Source organism: Tetrao urogallus (genome assembly GCF_951394365.1).
Source record: "Tetrao urogallus genome assembly, chromosome: 1".
Classification (NCBI taxonomy): domain Eukaryota; kingdom Metazoa; phylum Chordata; class Aves; order Galliformes; family Phasianidae; genus Tetrao; species Tetrao urogallus.
The window spans coordinates 10442571-10458955 of NC_136813.1; the positions used below are offsets into that span (position 1 = coordinate 10442571).

At 45.0% G+C, this 16385-nt stretch overlaps 2 protein-coding genes across 2 annotated transcripts in view; one reads left to right on the forward strand and one right to left on the reverse strand.

Moving 5' to 3' along the window:
• Positions 1-15867, forward strand: part of DEUP1 (deuterosome assembly protein 1) — a gene marked incomplete at both ends in the record, with an annotated part of 54637 nt that extends 38770 nt beyond the window's left edge. The window contains 1 exon segment of the mRNA XM_079547379.1: positions 15674-15867. Coding sequence (XP_079403505.1) covers positions 15674-15867 — 194 coding nt within the window.
• On the reverse strand, positions 1862-2041 carry SMCO4 (single-pass membrane protein with coiled-coil domains 4; the record flags this gene model as incomplete). The annotated part of the gene is made up of 1 exon (XM_079549665.1): positions 1862-2041. One exon carries the CDS (start codon positions 2039-2041, stop codon positions 1862-1864), a length of 180 nt encoding a protein of 59 aa, XP_079405791.1.
• Positions 15868-16385: the final 518 nt, after the last annotated feature.

The following is a 16385-nucleotide window of genomic DNA, read 5'->3' on the forward strand; positions in this document are numbered from 1 at the left end:
CACATCTCCACTGCAGCCAAGTAAGAATAGGACAAAACGCACTTGGTGTGTGCGAGAACAGAAGCAACTCGGTGACGATGCAGACCAAGCATTGTCTCCCAGGCATCATTTTGAAGCTCTCCAATTAAAGGAGCAGCTCATAGAACAGAAGCACGGACAGTCTGAGTGCCAACGTATGGCTTAGTGAGCAGAGGGATTCCCCTGCAGATTTTCAGCTCGTCCCTCAGTGGTGAAAACTCTTCTGAATATATGATGACAACCATTTTGTCCACATCCTTTGCTGTGCATATATCCCAACTATGCTGCAAACTGGAGGGAAACAAAAAAACCTTAACAGTTTTTCCAAACTCCTTCCTTTAAGCAAATTTTGTATTTCAAAAGTGTCCTGGTGTGCAGGGCATGCTTAACTCTGGGTACGGTCAGTAGCAGTGACCATCCCAGCATAACTGGGTGGGTATCTCCCTTTGAATTGGGTTCTGCTGTAGCTAGTCATCATCTCATCCCGCCTGGGGAATGTTTGCCTTAAGACAAAGCCTAATGCAGGGAATTTTGCAGCTAAGTTTGCTGGGTCTTTTTTGCAAAACAAATTTGGTCATCCATAGCACTCTGTACAAGAACAGTACACTGAGTTAATGCAAGAAGCAAGAGCCCAGCCTTCTGCAGGCATGCATACAGACAATCCCACTGGCTGCACTGGGGCTGCTGGAAGGTGGCACCTGATGTAAAGATCAGAGCGGTCTTTGTCTTTCTGCCTGAGTATAGAGAGTATTCCCTGCCACACTTCCATACATCGCAGCGTCACATTATTGCTTGCTTGGTCTGTATTTGACCTGCAGTCAAGTATTCTCAAGTTTCCTCCCCCAACTTTACGGCCTATTCAGCGCCTTAAAATACTTAGATAGGAAAGGGCTTTAGAATGATACAGAATTACTGAATCACTTAAGTCAGAATGTGACCAGTTTGAGCAATGCTTACAGCTCCCTGTAAGTGAAGCAGGTAGCAGATATCAGAGAAGTGCATCTCACTTAAGTACTGAGATCAGAGACCTGCGACATACTGTCATTTTTCCTTCCTTTGTGAACATTGAATTAAAAAAAAAAAAACCAAGGGCTGTATCCAAAAGCACCTTTTATTGCCACGTGATGGATTTAAATACTTAACACTCATACTGCGTTTATGTAGTCTGCAGTTACCACTTCACCAAAACCAGCAGAAATGGTAGAATCTGCTCTCCCAACTTCAGTGGATCCTGAGTATTCACTTTGCACGCGCGCACCTCGCTGCAACAAGAAATTCTTTTCGAGTGAACTAAATAGTGTTTAATGAAAAAATTATTACACCATGTAGTCTTTCACAATAAGTCACATTTTTTTGCAAAATAAGATTCCAAGTAAGACTTCTCTCTTTTATTCAAAAAATAAATATATCCTTTCTGAATCAAAGCGTTTCATATGACATTAAGTACAAAGAAGAAATGTACTTCTTTGGAAGTTCTGAAATAGACATACAAGAGCTCATGGGAGCAACATTATCCATAACAGTGATAAAAGCTGAAAGCTGATTTTTTACAAATTTATAGCGGAACAGAATTTCCTTTTACAATATAGAACTTCAAACAGATTTAAGAAAAACACCATTGTCAAAGTCTGAAAGGCACATGAAGTGGACCATAAAACGTACTGGCACACTCACCAATACGTTTTATGTTACATTCCTAAAGAGAAACTGTGGAATCCTAACCAAGGGAAAGACTGAAGGTGCCAGCAAGTTCCTTTGTGAAGTACTGAGAGTGGCAGAGAGTTTCTTTTGGCTCTTGATAAAAGTATTAATACCCCAAAGTCAGAAGGTCTGAAAAGCCGCATCATTCAGTCGTATTCGGACGAGTCGCCACGTAAACAAACACAACGATCAGCAGTACGACGATGGCCAGCGTGGGAAGCACGACCGTGGTGATCTGCTGGCGGGCCTCCTGCATTGCCTGTTTCCTCTCCTTTTTATCTTTGGAGGTCTCCTTTTTGGGCTTTCCTCTCAGCTGCCTCATCCTCCAAATAGGGTCTTTTGTTCACCAAAATGGGGGAGCAGAGGGAGCTCAGCTGCAGAGAACAGGCTGAGGTCACTTGAAACAAGGGGCTGAAAAACTCCGTCTCCCACCAATGGTTGGCAGCACAAGAAACTGCAAGAGAAGAGAGAAAAAGTATTTGAAACAAAATCTACATATATTACAGTTATTAAAACCACTTGCAGCTTCACTGGGTAAAACTTTTACCTAACTGGCACCAACATCTGTGCACCTGAATCACAGTGCGTTCGTTCACCTCATCAGTAACGCTTTCCCCACAATAAACTGCAGAAGCTCACGGTGTGTTATTTGTCCAAGAGCACTGAATTTATCCTGTGTCAAGCCAGAAACAAAGTCCAGCACCGTACACTTTATCCTCCACGTCAAACAAGATAACACAGCTAAAGACTTAATGACCATAATGTTGACGAGCCTTGCATCAACACAGAGCGCAGCTGCCGCCTGGCAGCCGGCTCCCAACTACGGGCCCACGGCTCCCCACCAATCTGCAGCAGCAGGAAGCACACACACACATCCTGTCATCAGGAAAAAACATTCAGCATTTGTCACCCACACCTGGTATTTATGGGAATCAGCAGTACTCTAACAGGAAGAAACACAGAGAAAGTGCTGCTTAACTTCTACTTCTGGTTGTGCTGCCATAGAACAAAGTCTAAGCCATAGCATGACTCAGTGCTGTCTTATTACAGCTGTCATTTTTATATGAAAAAAAATACCTCAAGTGATAATCAGCCTGCTGACAAATCACTGGCTTAGGCAAGCAGTCATTAATAAGCTAGCCGCTCTGAAGCATCAGCTACACTAGTTATAAAAGCAGAAGTATCTATCAATGTTAACAAAAACACTGCTCGACACGAAAGCCTTCCTGAGCTAAGGACACTCACTGCATGCCAGCACTCCCAGACCCAAGCGTGTGGGGAAGGCTTTGCTCCCCTCACTGCCTGCAGCTGTGCATGCCACTGACTGGGAAGAAGGAAGAGGCCGCCCGAGTGGCTGTGATCCTCTGCCACATCCACTGCTGTGACTGCCCAGCAGCTCCGTGCAGGCCATGTGAATGCACGTCGGGGGGGTTAAAGCTGCTGGGGTTACCTTTGTGGCTGAGCTCGAAGTTAACTATGAACTGATGGTTCTCCATCACACTAACGTACAAAGAATATAACGTATGAAGAAACTGGTGTGTTAATGCAACTGCCTTTCTTCTTGATGCACCATCTTGATAGGTTGCATCAAGAGAAGCATGACCAGCAGGTTGAGGGAGGTGACTCTGCCCCTCTAATCTGCTCTTGTGAGACCCCACCTGGAGTACTGCGTCCAGTTCTGGAGCCATCAACACAAAAAGGACAGGGAGCTGTTGGAGCAGGTCCAGAGGGAGGCCATGAAGATGATCAGAGGGCTGGAGCACCTCTCCTATAGAGACAGGCTGAGGGAGCACAGACAAGAGACAGCTCCAGGAGACATTATAGTGGCCTTCCAGTACATCAATGGGGCCTACAGGAAAGCTGGGGAGGACTTTTTACAAGGGCAGGTAGCGATAGGATGGGGGAAATGGCTTTGAACTGGAAGACTATATATGTAGACTAGCTATTAGGAAGAAATCCTTTGCTGTGAGGGTGGTGAGACACTGGAACAGGCTGCCAGTGAGGTTGTGGATGCCCCTGGAAGCATTTGAGGCCAGGCTGGATGGGGCTGTGAGCAGCCTGGTGTAGAGCGAGGGCAGCCTGTAGCAGGGGGTTGGAGCTACATGATCTGAAAAGTCCCTTCCAACCCAAAGCATTCCAAGATTCTATGATCATAGAACATTACAATGTTACAAGCTGTCTTACAGTTGCCTTAAAAAAGAAATGGTTTTCACTGAAAGTGAGATGCGTTCTGTTATCGCTCAATCTTGTTTGTCAGTCAACAAAACCAGACTAAATGCTCACATACAAAACAAGAGTCCCCACCTACCAGCTGCGTGCAACTACAGAAATGTTTGCATCCTTTCTCATAACAACAGCAATCTGCCTGTTGTGAATCTCACCCAGCTGTTGGCTGCACTTACAGAAGTGACCAGACTGTCAGAACCATCTGATGGTACTGGGTCAGTACTTGTGTTTTCCCACAGACCTGCCTGGATGCCATCTAAGCAAACAAACAAACCAGCCACCAAGCAGACAGGACCTCTGCGTGCAGCTGCTTCTTCTGGTCTTATTCTATGCAAATTCAGCCCAGTCTCCAAGGCAAACAGTTCACTTCAGTTTTCACAAAGCATAAAAGGAAGATTTCGGTGACTGGGATGGCTCTCAGACGAGAAGACAAGACAATAAAGTTCAAGTCTTAGAAGCAATGGAGCTGTAGCATTAGAACTGTAATACCAGACGTATGTAGAGAGACCAGGAGTGGCCGGTGAGCTTCGTAACGGAGAGGCATAGGAACTGGATGGAGCAAATACACACAACATCCTGTTCCAGTCTGTTTAAACAAACAGCACTACTTGGTTACTGGATGTTAACTCTCTTTCAGCAAATCCTCAGCTGTCTTACGGATCCAGGGAGAGTCTTCGGCATTTCACCTTCTATCATCTGTGCCGCTGTGGTTTCTTTTCGGTCTTCGATTTCTTCTGGTAAAACCCAAGTGTTTTGCTTACCCCTGCTGTTTCCATTTTCCTCCTGCTCTGGTCACAAGCTTTGTTACCTAACTCTAAATCATTAAGCAGAATACAGCTTTACATTTGTCCCCCAGGACAACTAGATTTGCAGATCATCAGTATTTTCTTATTGTTTTTTGTCTCCACTGTTAGCATACATCCATGGGTTTTATATCTAGATTACTCACGTGACCTAAGAAGTGATGGGCAGTAAAATCCCTCAGGACTCACTGTGTACCATAGTAACAAACAGGAGTTGCCATGAAACCAGTCTCTGAAACATGAGATGTATGCCTTGCTCTACACAGCATCGTTTGCTACCCAGACATTAGAAGCATTAAGTCTCTTCTGACTGAATATTTCATTCTGAAGCAAAATTATACCAAGTTGATTACACACACCAGCCAACATCTGATGGCTTAGAACATAAAGCCTTCCCACAAATGTCAACACCACTTGAGTTGCAAGCTGATGCTCTCCAGTTTGGGAATCTGGCATCAATCCCAAACACGCTTCCAGTAGGTTGGGTTACTTGGCTTTGGTACAGGCAGAGATGGACTTGCACACAAACAGACCCAGTTTTGTAGGTAAATAAGCCTTAGGGTTCATCTTAACTGAACCATAAAGTGGAAGCAGGGAATCTCTGCACTTTGCTGCCAGGCTCCTGCTGCCATTTGGAGCCCAGATGCGAGGCCACAATCACAGAGTTTCTGCAGCAGACAGCACTCACTCACAGGAAAGGTCCAGGATGAAGCACCTGCTGGACAGGAATATAATTCCTGTTGACATGAAGCGGTGCTTTTAAAAGTGCTCCACTGCAATAAGGCAAAATCCTGCTACCTACATCGTGCAAGCAGAGTAAGAGCCATCCCCATCTGCTCCCACATCTCTCACCAACCACCCAAGGACTTCAGTGGGAGGCACATGACTGCTTGGTTATGGACATGAAGGAGCAGATACAGAAACAGCAGACAGCTTCAGCCAAGCAAGTGCCAGAGCCGGGATGGCAGCATCAGGATCTCGCTAGCAGAAAGAAGTGTGCACAGTCCAACAGAGCAAATCTCATGTTTCTGAGCTCTGTCCTCCTTTGGCCAGCAATCACCTTGTTTGCTCACTGGAAAGGCCAAATTCAGACAAGGAGAGGAAGGAAATAATATTGCACTGGCTGTAATTATCAAGCTAGTTACCATTGTCTCTTTAAATTATCTCGAGTCAAGTCACTATCGGAAGGGCAATCAGAAAGTGATGGCTTACGGGTACTGCAATCTTGTATAAGCTCATTGCCAAGCTCAGAGAGCAACTCATTGTACAGAAGAGTTGGAAACTCCTTCTTTCTTCGCAAACAGAAGCTGAAAGAAAGTATTCTTTCAATTCCCTTCATCCCTGAACAGGAGAGGGCTTGCTGCCACACCTTGTATGCATCCCTAAAGCTGCTTCTGCTCAGCTCAGCCCAAGCACCTGCCAAGGCTGGCAGTGAACACCAAACTCGTTCAACTACTGCTTTTACTGGTCAGTGACTCCCTCATCTGGGCCATTTGTCTGAACACCAACAGAAGGGATTAATGCAGTCCAGCAGAAGTGGAATATCAATAACCCACAATAGCCTGACAGTTCTGACAGTAATCTGTAACATCATCTTCCTTTAATGGAATTGCATGGGGTGATGCAACTTTTTTTTTTTTTTTTTTTTTTTTTTTTAAGTCCACTGTAGCAAAGTTTCCTCAAAAGCAGGAACCTGCTGGCTTGATTGCAAGTCAGAGAGCACAGGCTGGATACAGTTGTTTGGAGCATCCATTTCACAGAGACTGCCCGTCCAACCCTGCAGTGTCCAGCTTGGCACTGAGAAGCTGAAGTTTTGAACAGAACAAAAGCTTAAAAGTTCAAGCTGCTGAAAACAAAGCTAAGAAAGTCATTCTTCAACATAACAGAAAGTCACAAAGTTAGCGCCCCACTCCAAGTCTAGCTAGTGCAATTACACTCCTCTCTGCCCATCATCCAAACAGCTTTTGTATACAGAAATGCTCTTCATTATAACCTCTGGATTAAGTCATTCTGAACTGTTTTGCAGAGCTGACCTCAAAACCTAACAGCACAAATGATCAGACTTAGCAAAGTTACTTCTATCAGCGCTGATGCATTTGGCAGCATCTTCAAGCAGCTAAATATGGGTGAGCAGAGGTAATAGTGAAACAAGGGAACTTACAGCCTTCAAAACGCACTGACAACCCTCCAACCAGGCTCTACAGCAATCTGTCCTCTCCTTTTGTTGTAAAATTAACAATAACCACAGTGATCAGCTGGTCACAGCTCCTCACATTGCCCGGGGCTCCTTCTGGGAGCCAGGGAAGGCGCAGCTGACTGCCTCCAGCCACGCTGATGCTGCTGGGCATCGCTGTGTGGGATGGGATCTCCCACAAGTAACACACGCACAGAAGGTTTCGTTAGCTGCACTCAGTGTAATCACACGTCTAGATGTCTGAAGAACTTATTATCATCAACATTACAGCATGAACTTATTAACCACCTTAAGCTGAAGAATTTCTCACCAAATCCTGAATTACAAGCATTTGCAAACCACTTTGGATTAATCTGGCCCCTGGAGCATGCTACTGACACCATCACGTTTCTGGAACTGCAAAATATCTTGAAATTCAAGCAAACGATCCAACAAGAATTTATTTTTATCATTTAAATTTTCCCCTGGGGCAATGTGTGTCAATGAGACATGAAAAACAAACAAACAACAGAACAGCAGACGAAGATGTGCTGCATTCACACTGCTTGCCAGCAGTAGGGAAAAAGGACACAGGATCCATATGCAGACAACACTCTTCAGATTACTGTAGTGTTGAAAAGCCTTTAAAACCTGTAGTTCAAAGAGTCATGGGATCATTTAGGTTGGAAACAACCTTCACGAACACCAAGTCCAATCATCACCTAACACAAGTCCACCACTAAACCATGTCACCTGGTGTCCCAACCATATGTCTTAAATACCACCTGAGATGGGGACTCCACTGAGCAGCACTTTCCAACCCCTAACCACCTTTTTGTGAAGAAATTCTTCCCGATATCCAATCTAAGCCTCCCTCAGCACAGTTTGAGGCAGCTTACTCACACCCTATCGCTCGTCACCTCAGAAAACAGACTAACATTAGGACACACCAGCATGGCAAATAAGTTGAAGGAGAGTTCAAACCATCAAACCTACCAGTTTGCTCCTCATTTGAGTTACCAAGCTCGTTACTTGAGGGCCCAGCAGCAGCCAGAGCACAGCAGGCTGGATCAGAAGTTGAGTGCCAGAGATGGAGAGGCCACCAGCACAAGGAGGTAGCAGCTTCTGGCAGAGCTGAAGGAAGTGTGACATGGACCCAGCCAGCAAGTTGGCTGAAATGACAGTGCTCAGTTCTACCTTAATTAATGTCTAGCTGTTGCCCAGACCCTGCTTTATTTCCTGTCTTTGAAACCACACCAGTGATTTTTTTTTAATTTTTTTTTTTAATGATTAAACCACGTGTAACGTTGTTATAGAAGCTCTGGGTAAAATTTAATAAAAGCCTTGCTTTAGATTTTCTGTGGAGCACAGATTTACTCCATAGCTGATTTTACCTCAAGGTGAAGTACCACATTTTGGATAGAAATTCACTTTCCTGCAGCTCTAATGTCTGGCCATCACCAGAGCAGCATCAGCAAGGTCACCGATTTCTGATGGGATTTGGCCAGCTTACAGATGCATCTAGATGGGAATTTTAAAAAGCTAGACATCTTCCAGAAGGAGCTTGGGGCAGATTTACAAAGGGAATTCTGTGCTCAGAGCTGTAGATGGGGTCTGCAGAGACCTCAGATCCGCACACAGCCTTTCCTCCCAGCCAGGCAAAGCTCCAGCTCTGCCATTGGTTTCTCTTGTGCTTCGCTTTTTGCAGGTGTCAGAGGAAGAGCACAACCCTCGCATCTCCCCTGCAGAACGCCGTCAGTCCCTCAGACAGCCATGACCTGGGTGCAGGACTTGGGCAAGCACAGGACCAGCACTAAGCTCCCACAGGGTCTGCTATCCAAAGCGCCTGGCACCTCGTGCCCTGAGGCCTGGCTCCAAGGAGAGGGCTTCCAAAAAAAAGCCTGATTGTAACAGCTTCTATCCAACTGCAGCAGTTACAGTCCAGCACCATTTCAATCCGCTTTCAGGGACAATTATTACCCTACTTTTTAAACGCTAAATGTACAGAGATAGTTAAAAAAAACCTTCATTTTGTGACAGGCCCCAAAGGAGCAAAACGTTCTGTGCAGTCACTTGTGTGGGTGACAAAGATGGACAGAGCAGAGATTTGCCAACACGAGTGAAACAGCTGAACCCTAAAGAGCATGTCTGCCCGGAAGATTACCATAACACTTTAATCCCAACCACATCCTCCCTCCCTCCCCCACAGCCACTTCCAGCAGCACAAAAGCAGCCTCCCAGTTGCAGGACAGTTCCTTCAGTCACTGAAGCTCTGTGGGACACAGAGAAACAACTCTTCTCTGCTTAAAAATGAACTTTTAATCTGTACAAGGTGTCTCCTTAAAGCAACAAGAGCAACTGAAGCCAGAGAGGAGTCTCTGGGTAGAGCTCAGTGACACAAGTAACTCCTGCTGCTGCACTCTCAGGTGCTCTGCGTCACCCAGCCCAGTGCTTTTCAACAGAAGTTACAGAGCAGAGTGGAAGCACAGCTGAAGATAATGCTGGGAATGTTACATCTGAAAGCTTCGTGTTATTGTGACACTGTCATCATTTCAGACAGCGCCAAGAATGGAGAAAAGCATTAAGAGAGAAATTGTTGCTCCGTGAAAAATGGATTTTCACATTACAGCATGAAGCCATTCTTAACCGTAAGAATTTACCTCAGTCTATTTCACCGTAGCAAAGAATGATGATTAACAAATCCAAGCAACTCCATTTTCACGGGTAAAGGCTTTTAATTGCACACATAATGACACGGAACTATTAAGTTGCTGTCTAAAGTCACTTTAACATTATTTTTTATTGAAGGTGTTTGGCTTTTTTTTCCCTCCACATTACAGACTGAATCGGAATTGACCCATCATTACTGCAGCATCACATTTACTGTAAATGTAGCTTTGAGAGTTTCCACACTACTCACAGCATTTGGAAAATGAAAGTCATCACTGAATACTGCCAGAAAGTCAGAGATTGCAAAGCTGTCAAAGCAAAAAGCCACTTCAGTATGGTTTCACCACTCTGAGGACTCGGATACAAGAAGCAATCTGTATGAGAAGCAAAAAGCCATGGATTTCTGCATCTGCAAAGGTAAAGTTAAACAGAGACGAGGTGATGGTATTTCAGCACATCCAGTGTTGCAGAGAAATCCAATCTGCCCTGCATGCAGCACAGAAGCATGAAGTGAATGGAGTAAAAAATAAGTAGGCAAGTCCTCTTGCACTGTGAACAGGTGGGCAACAAGTAATATTTTCCTTTGTAGATAAACAATCATTATCAAGACAACTTTTGCAACAGGTAATCTGATGAAGAAATAGGACTAACGCTTCCTGAAAACAAACAGGTCATTTCGGTCACTGCATGAATTCAGTTCCCATGGGAGCTCTAAAGAAAACCTCACCATTCTCTATCCATACAGCCACAGATGATCTTGCACATAAATGCAGTAAACCACAACAGCCAGCATACGACTTCACATCGTGTGTTTGCTCAGCTGTTTTCCTAAAAACAAATTTTCTCAGCTGTTCCTGACAATAATCCTTTGGATACAAAACACGTATCTTCCTGTTGTGCTAACAGGAATTCAGACAGTTTCTGAACAGCCACATTAAATAAATAAAGCAGTCACCAGTGTCAAACTCGCTAAAATCCGCCGACTCACATCCAGCATTTGGCCTCTGACAGCGTGCAGCACAAGGAGCAGACCATGAACGTATCATCGATGTTCTCCAAAGGTGCTGCACTGAGGCCACGAGCACACCGAGACCTGGGCTGTCACTGATAACTCAGTGCCACAAACTGCCACCACAGCCCTCCTCCCCTGGGCTGCTGATGACCTAGATGGGAAATTCTCATTTCTTACGTGCCAGCATGTGTTCAGCTTGTTACTCCTCCAATTCAAGTACCGTGAGACAGCGTCACTACAAACATGTTTGAAACAGAGCCCTACGACACAGCGGGCAGAGCGCCCACGAGTCTGAAGGCTGATGTTACAGTTTGGTAATGCAAACATGGGAGTTGAGCAACTGTCACTGCTTTTCATTTTAATTCTACTGTCATTAAAACTTTGGCACTGAAAATTCAGTCCAAGCTAAAAGTCAGCAGGCGAAAAAATCCATGGCCCCAGCAAGAACGGATTGTTAAGCCCAAAAACATAAAAACCCACTGGCAGGGGAGCATGGTGTGGCAGTGGGGCTGTGTGTGTGGAGGGGAGCAATGGATTCTGACTGACAGGTGAGGAAAACTGGACAGCATCTCCCAAGATACCAGGACAATATCTTGAAACAGCATCTGCACTTCCTGACCAGGAGACAACCCAAGCATGCTGGACTCTACTCACACAGCAATCCCTTCAAAGGGAGATGTCCCCCTTCTAGTTCAACTTACAGAACTATCTGCAATAGCAGAGAGTAAGATAGATGTGTGCTGGGCTTCTGAGACCCTCCCAAGGCAGTCCTGCAGGAGAGAACGGGCAGCACTGCACTGACAGTGGAGCTCAGGCATTATAAAGTCTTTTGGAGGTATTTGCAGATTTAAAGCAAAGTGGACATAACACCAGAGCCTGTTGAACAAGGGGTTGTGATCTCAAACTCACTCCCTTCACAGCTCGTTTGAAGTTCTGGTTTTTCAAGCTTTTCTTGGCACAGATGGGTTTTCAGTAGCAGGCTGAGGAAAGCCTGCTGGCACTGCGCCTGTCTTTCCCTGCTTGTCCACGTGCCAGAGGAGGACTGTGCGACAGCAGAGACGACAAAACCACACAGAAGTTCACCCAAACACAACTGCTGAAGCGGGTGCCTGTGTTGGGGGAACCGCTTTCAAAGGGCTTCCCAGGAAAGTGACACCCTCAGCCCCTGGTTCTCCAAGCAGGGCTTGTTTGCAACCTTGTGCGGAAACGGCACGGCCAATTTCATTTCCACTTCTGTGGTCTTCTGCATGCCCTTGTGTTTGATCTGGGTAATCAAGTCATCAGTGAATGAAATAAAAACCACCTTACATTAGAACAGCACCACTGGGAGGGCCGGGACTTTCCCTGGCAGCCAGAAATTGACGCTTTGCCCAAATTCCTTTCAAATTACAGAAATGTTCTCAAACACCAGTGTGACTACAGTGCAATCAGGACACCTTTTTTGAGGGGAAGGGAAGATAAGAAGCGTGGCTTGCAGCAGGGGATGGATGTGGAGTTTACTCTTCCTATCACTAATCTCATTAAAATCTCATTCTGTTTACTTCCCATCTGAAACCTGAAGCCTTATTACATTTCACTAAACAATCCCACATTACTATAAAGCAGCAGGCTCCCCTGCCATGATTGATAGACTCTGTTTGCAATTATTTAAGGAGAAGGCACATAATTACATACAGCTGAATTAGGCTGATCAAATCCCTGTTAGCGTCTGTCAATTTACACATAATAGGACAGTGTGACATTAATGTAAACTAATTCAAATGCAGAAAGTTTAATTAAGACCTAAAAAAAAATAAGTAAATAAAAAATACAAGAAAGAAGTTTTGCACAGTGTAACCAAAGGGAGTTTCCCAGCAAAGCCATTCCCTAAGCACCAGCTGCCTTCTGCCTCTGCAGCACTGGTTCTGGCACCACCTATGCACGTAATCCTATTTGCAATCCTACTTGCAGGAGTTTCCATCAGCTAAAAACTCAGAAGCAAAAGCAAACAGTGTGGAGCAGAGTGCGTAATGGAAACAAGCAGAGGCGGCCAAAGGATATCTTACAAGTTCCTCTACAGCATTCACCAAACAGCCATGGGTTCAACGCTGTCATCCAGCCAGCAGTAAGTGCAAGCGACCTTCCAGAACGCTCAGCAACACCACAACTTTACACACCCTATGTAACAATGTATGAGCACAGGGATGCAGCAGAATTGCTAACCGCAGCTAAAATATATCCATGCATCTTATATCATGGCACACAAACCACTTCAGAGCAGGTAAGACCATACGTGCAGTCCCAAGGACATCTTGGGTGGAAGCCAGGAGTCTTCTCATCATCAGCACAACTTCACTTTTCACCCTTCACGCAGCAATGACTTCACCTGTTCTGTATGTGTATGTGCACTGCTCCATTTCTAATCAGGTCCTTCTGTCTGTACACCAGACGTGCCTTTCCCAAAGAGAAGGAGATGAGGAGGGTGCAGAAGCGACGCTGTGACCAGCAGAACTCATCTCCACCAATCCTGCCTCTGCCGCAGCACAGCAGCAGGTAGGAACCAGCATCTCACACAGGCCAGTTCACTGATCCCAGCAGCAACACCTGATTTCCCCACACCGCAATTTCCTAGTACGCTCCCTGCCAAATTCAATCAATTTGAGTATCCCATTAAAAACAGAAAAAAAAAATCATTCATTTTGATTCATTTTTAATGGTGTCTCTGCTCGTTGAGCCTGCTGCTCCAATCTGGTCTACAAGACCATTTGTGAGCCACTCTGCTCAGCCACCTCTCCATGGAGATGCTGCAGTGTTTTCAAAGTTGTACAAAATGCTGAAGGACACACAGGATCCTCACTAAAGCCTTATCCAAAAAGACAGCAAGAATTCTGAACCAATCCGTTTCCCAAACATGAACATCTCCTACAGAATCAGTTTTTGTCAACAGGGAGAAGGGCCAAAAGGAAACAAGGAAAAACCTTTCAAACCCAGGCAATCCCAGAAAGGATTAGAGTGCAATCTGTTGGAAAATATATTAAAATGCCACACTTTATTAAAACTGTCCAAAAAATTAAGCCCTCCAAATCACATCCCTGCACAGCTCTCAGTCAATCTCTCCATGTGAGGGACGAATCACTGTGAGATAACCTTTCTGAACAAGTCTATCAGTTATTCTAGCTTACATTCTGGTTTCTTTGGCAGCACAGCTATTTTAAGTCACCCTCCCAAGCCAGTACCACTGGTAATTTTTCTTTTTTGTTCCTCTGCAATTCTTCAAAGTATCATAAAGGCAAATTTAATAAGCACCTCAGTTTGTATTGCTTTCTATTTATAATGCTGCAAGCACCTGCTGCTGCTGCTGAGATCTAATCTAAGTAGGTATCTTTCTTACTTTGTAAAAATTAATTCACATTGATCTCAATAGCTCCATCTTTCAGAGCAATTTCAAGAAACATTCCTCCAAGCTGCTGGGTTTGTGGGCTGTTTTTCTGGTGATGGTGGTGGTTTGGTTTTTAAACATTTTTGTCGAGATCCAACTGACTTGAGAACACAATTCATTTCTTTTCATTGCTCACATCCACATTTGGTAGAGCATCTTCTGGAGCACTCAGCCCAGTACATCCTTTCTTCAACACAACAGCAGGCACACAACGATTGAAAACACTTTGGGTTGTACCCTGAGCCTGTAACAGTGTAAATCACAGCACCAGGACACACGGACGGTTTGGGAACTGCTCATGTGCTGGGTGTGGGTGCCCAAAGTCCAGGACATGACAGGTTTGGATCACATACGATTTGACCTTCTCTCCAGTGGGGGATATTTTAGCTTTTCATCTTACCAAGGTGCCTGCGGAGACCGAGTGGCAGCTAAGGCTTTGCAGCACAGAAACCCCCTTTCATTGTTCAGAAACCTCCTTTCAGAGATGAGAAACCACTGACCCATCCTCCACTGCTTACAGTGTTGGTGTCTGCAGCCCAGCGCACCGGGCTGTGGGCATCCTCTCATCTACAGCATCAATGCTGATCCCTCTTGCTGTTATTTCATTTAGCAAGAGCATAGAGAGGAAGTTTAACACCACTGGGGGGGGGAAAACAACAATGTAGCACAAGGAGGTGAGTAGGATACTGAGGTCTGGACAGAAAGAGCAAGAACGCCCCCACAGTGCAAGTAGAGAAAGGAAAGAAAAAGAACACACATGGAAGAAGAAGTTGTATGGAAGTGAAAGAAAGGCTAAAAGAAGTGGATGGGAGAGCCAATTTGTTAGAGAAGTCAGACACCAGGTACCATTCTCATCTCTGTACCACGTCGTTGCACCCTCAGCAGCTGGCGCGTGAGGTCTGTAATTCTCACCCATCTCCTGCCTCTGTGTTTAGGTGCGATATTGCACGCTTCTCTGCAGCCTGCCAAGAGATCTCTCAGAAGACTTCACAGGGCGTTCTGAGCAGAATTCATCTTACGAGCGACTTGCAATGCTTCAAACTCTGCTCCACAGGGATGCTGTGCTATTTGCCTCTCTGCAGCCTTTAATATGGGCCAGGCCTTAGAGCTGAACGATTTTAAGTGCTCCTATTAAAAATCACGCATCTTGCTCCTTGGAAGAATGCTTTGACGATGTCTGTAACCATCCCAGTTTTACAAAGGTTGCTGCCAGCTTCGTGAGATTGTAAATCTTACACATTTACACTTGCATGAAGTTTTAAAAACTACCTTTAAGTGCACTTGTTGAAAAATTAAAGCTTCTGTAACCTTCATGCATTCTCATCCTCTGCCACAATTATTCATACCATAAGAGGAGGTTCTGAACTTGTGCAACAACTGCATTCAGCAAATCAGCCGTAAGCAGACACAACAGAGATACTCCACAATTCCAAGCTGATAGCTAATCATGATTTTTAGCCTTCCAAGTAAATAGGACAACTTAAAATGGCAAACACTGCTCTATCTACCCATCCATAAATTAAGAGTGACAATAGCAGATTATTACTCATTCACTCAGAGTGTTTGTTTGGCCCTGAGAGAACTGGCTTTATTCCAAGAGCTGGCAAACCCTGGTTAATGTACATGTAAATGTGTTATTTCTCTTGGAGCAGGCAATTTCACAGAACAAAATACTGAATTACAGATGACCTCAGTTTTGCTGCCGATGCCTGTTTGGGACGTGGGGCTGCTGAAAGCCTTTGTGAGCTTTTTCACACCGAGTCACCAGGGAAAAGCCAGCGCTTCTTTGCAGAGTGAGACAATTTCTCTCTGGAAACATGAAAGCTCCAACTTCCCCATGAGGTAAGTGGATAGAGACTCATTCACATAAGGTTCCAGTACCAACCTGATAATATTGACACATTCCAAACTGTTTCTGCAAACTGCTCCCAACAGGCTGCTCCTCAGTGCCAGAAGTAGATTCAGACCCCAGTGTTAGATATGAGGACATTTAGCACTAGTACTTCTCAGCTCCTGAGAGTGAAGAAGGGATTTTTTGCCCTTGAATTTCCAGTGCAAGTATAACGGAAAAGAAAATGTGGTTTTCCTCAAACTAATCTGGACTGGAGAAAGAAGAGAGACTAAGAAAAGCAACAGACACAGATAAACAAACCACATACACAGAGAGAGAATCAGGCAGCCAGCTCCTGGACACACCAAATAAAGCCAGGGCAGAAACCCGTGCTCTTGAACATGGGCTGCCCCAAACCCCACATTAAAAGACTCAAAAGCTCATTTTGTGCCTTTGGAGGCAAACAACATGGACAACACACATCACCTCCTGCACAGTTCAGAACTTCTTTCCTACAAAGGGCTAGCTAGGTC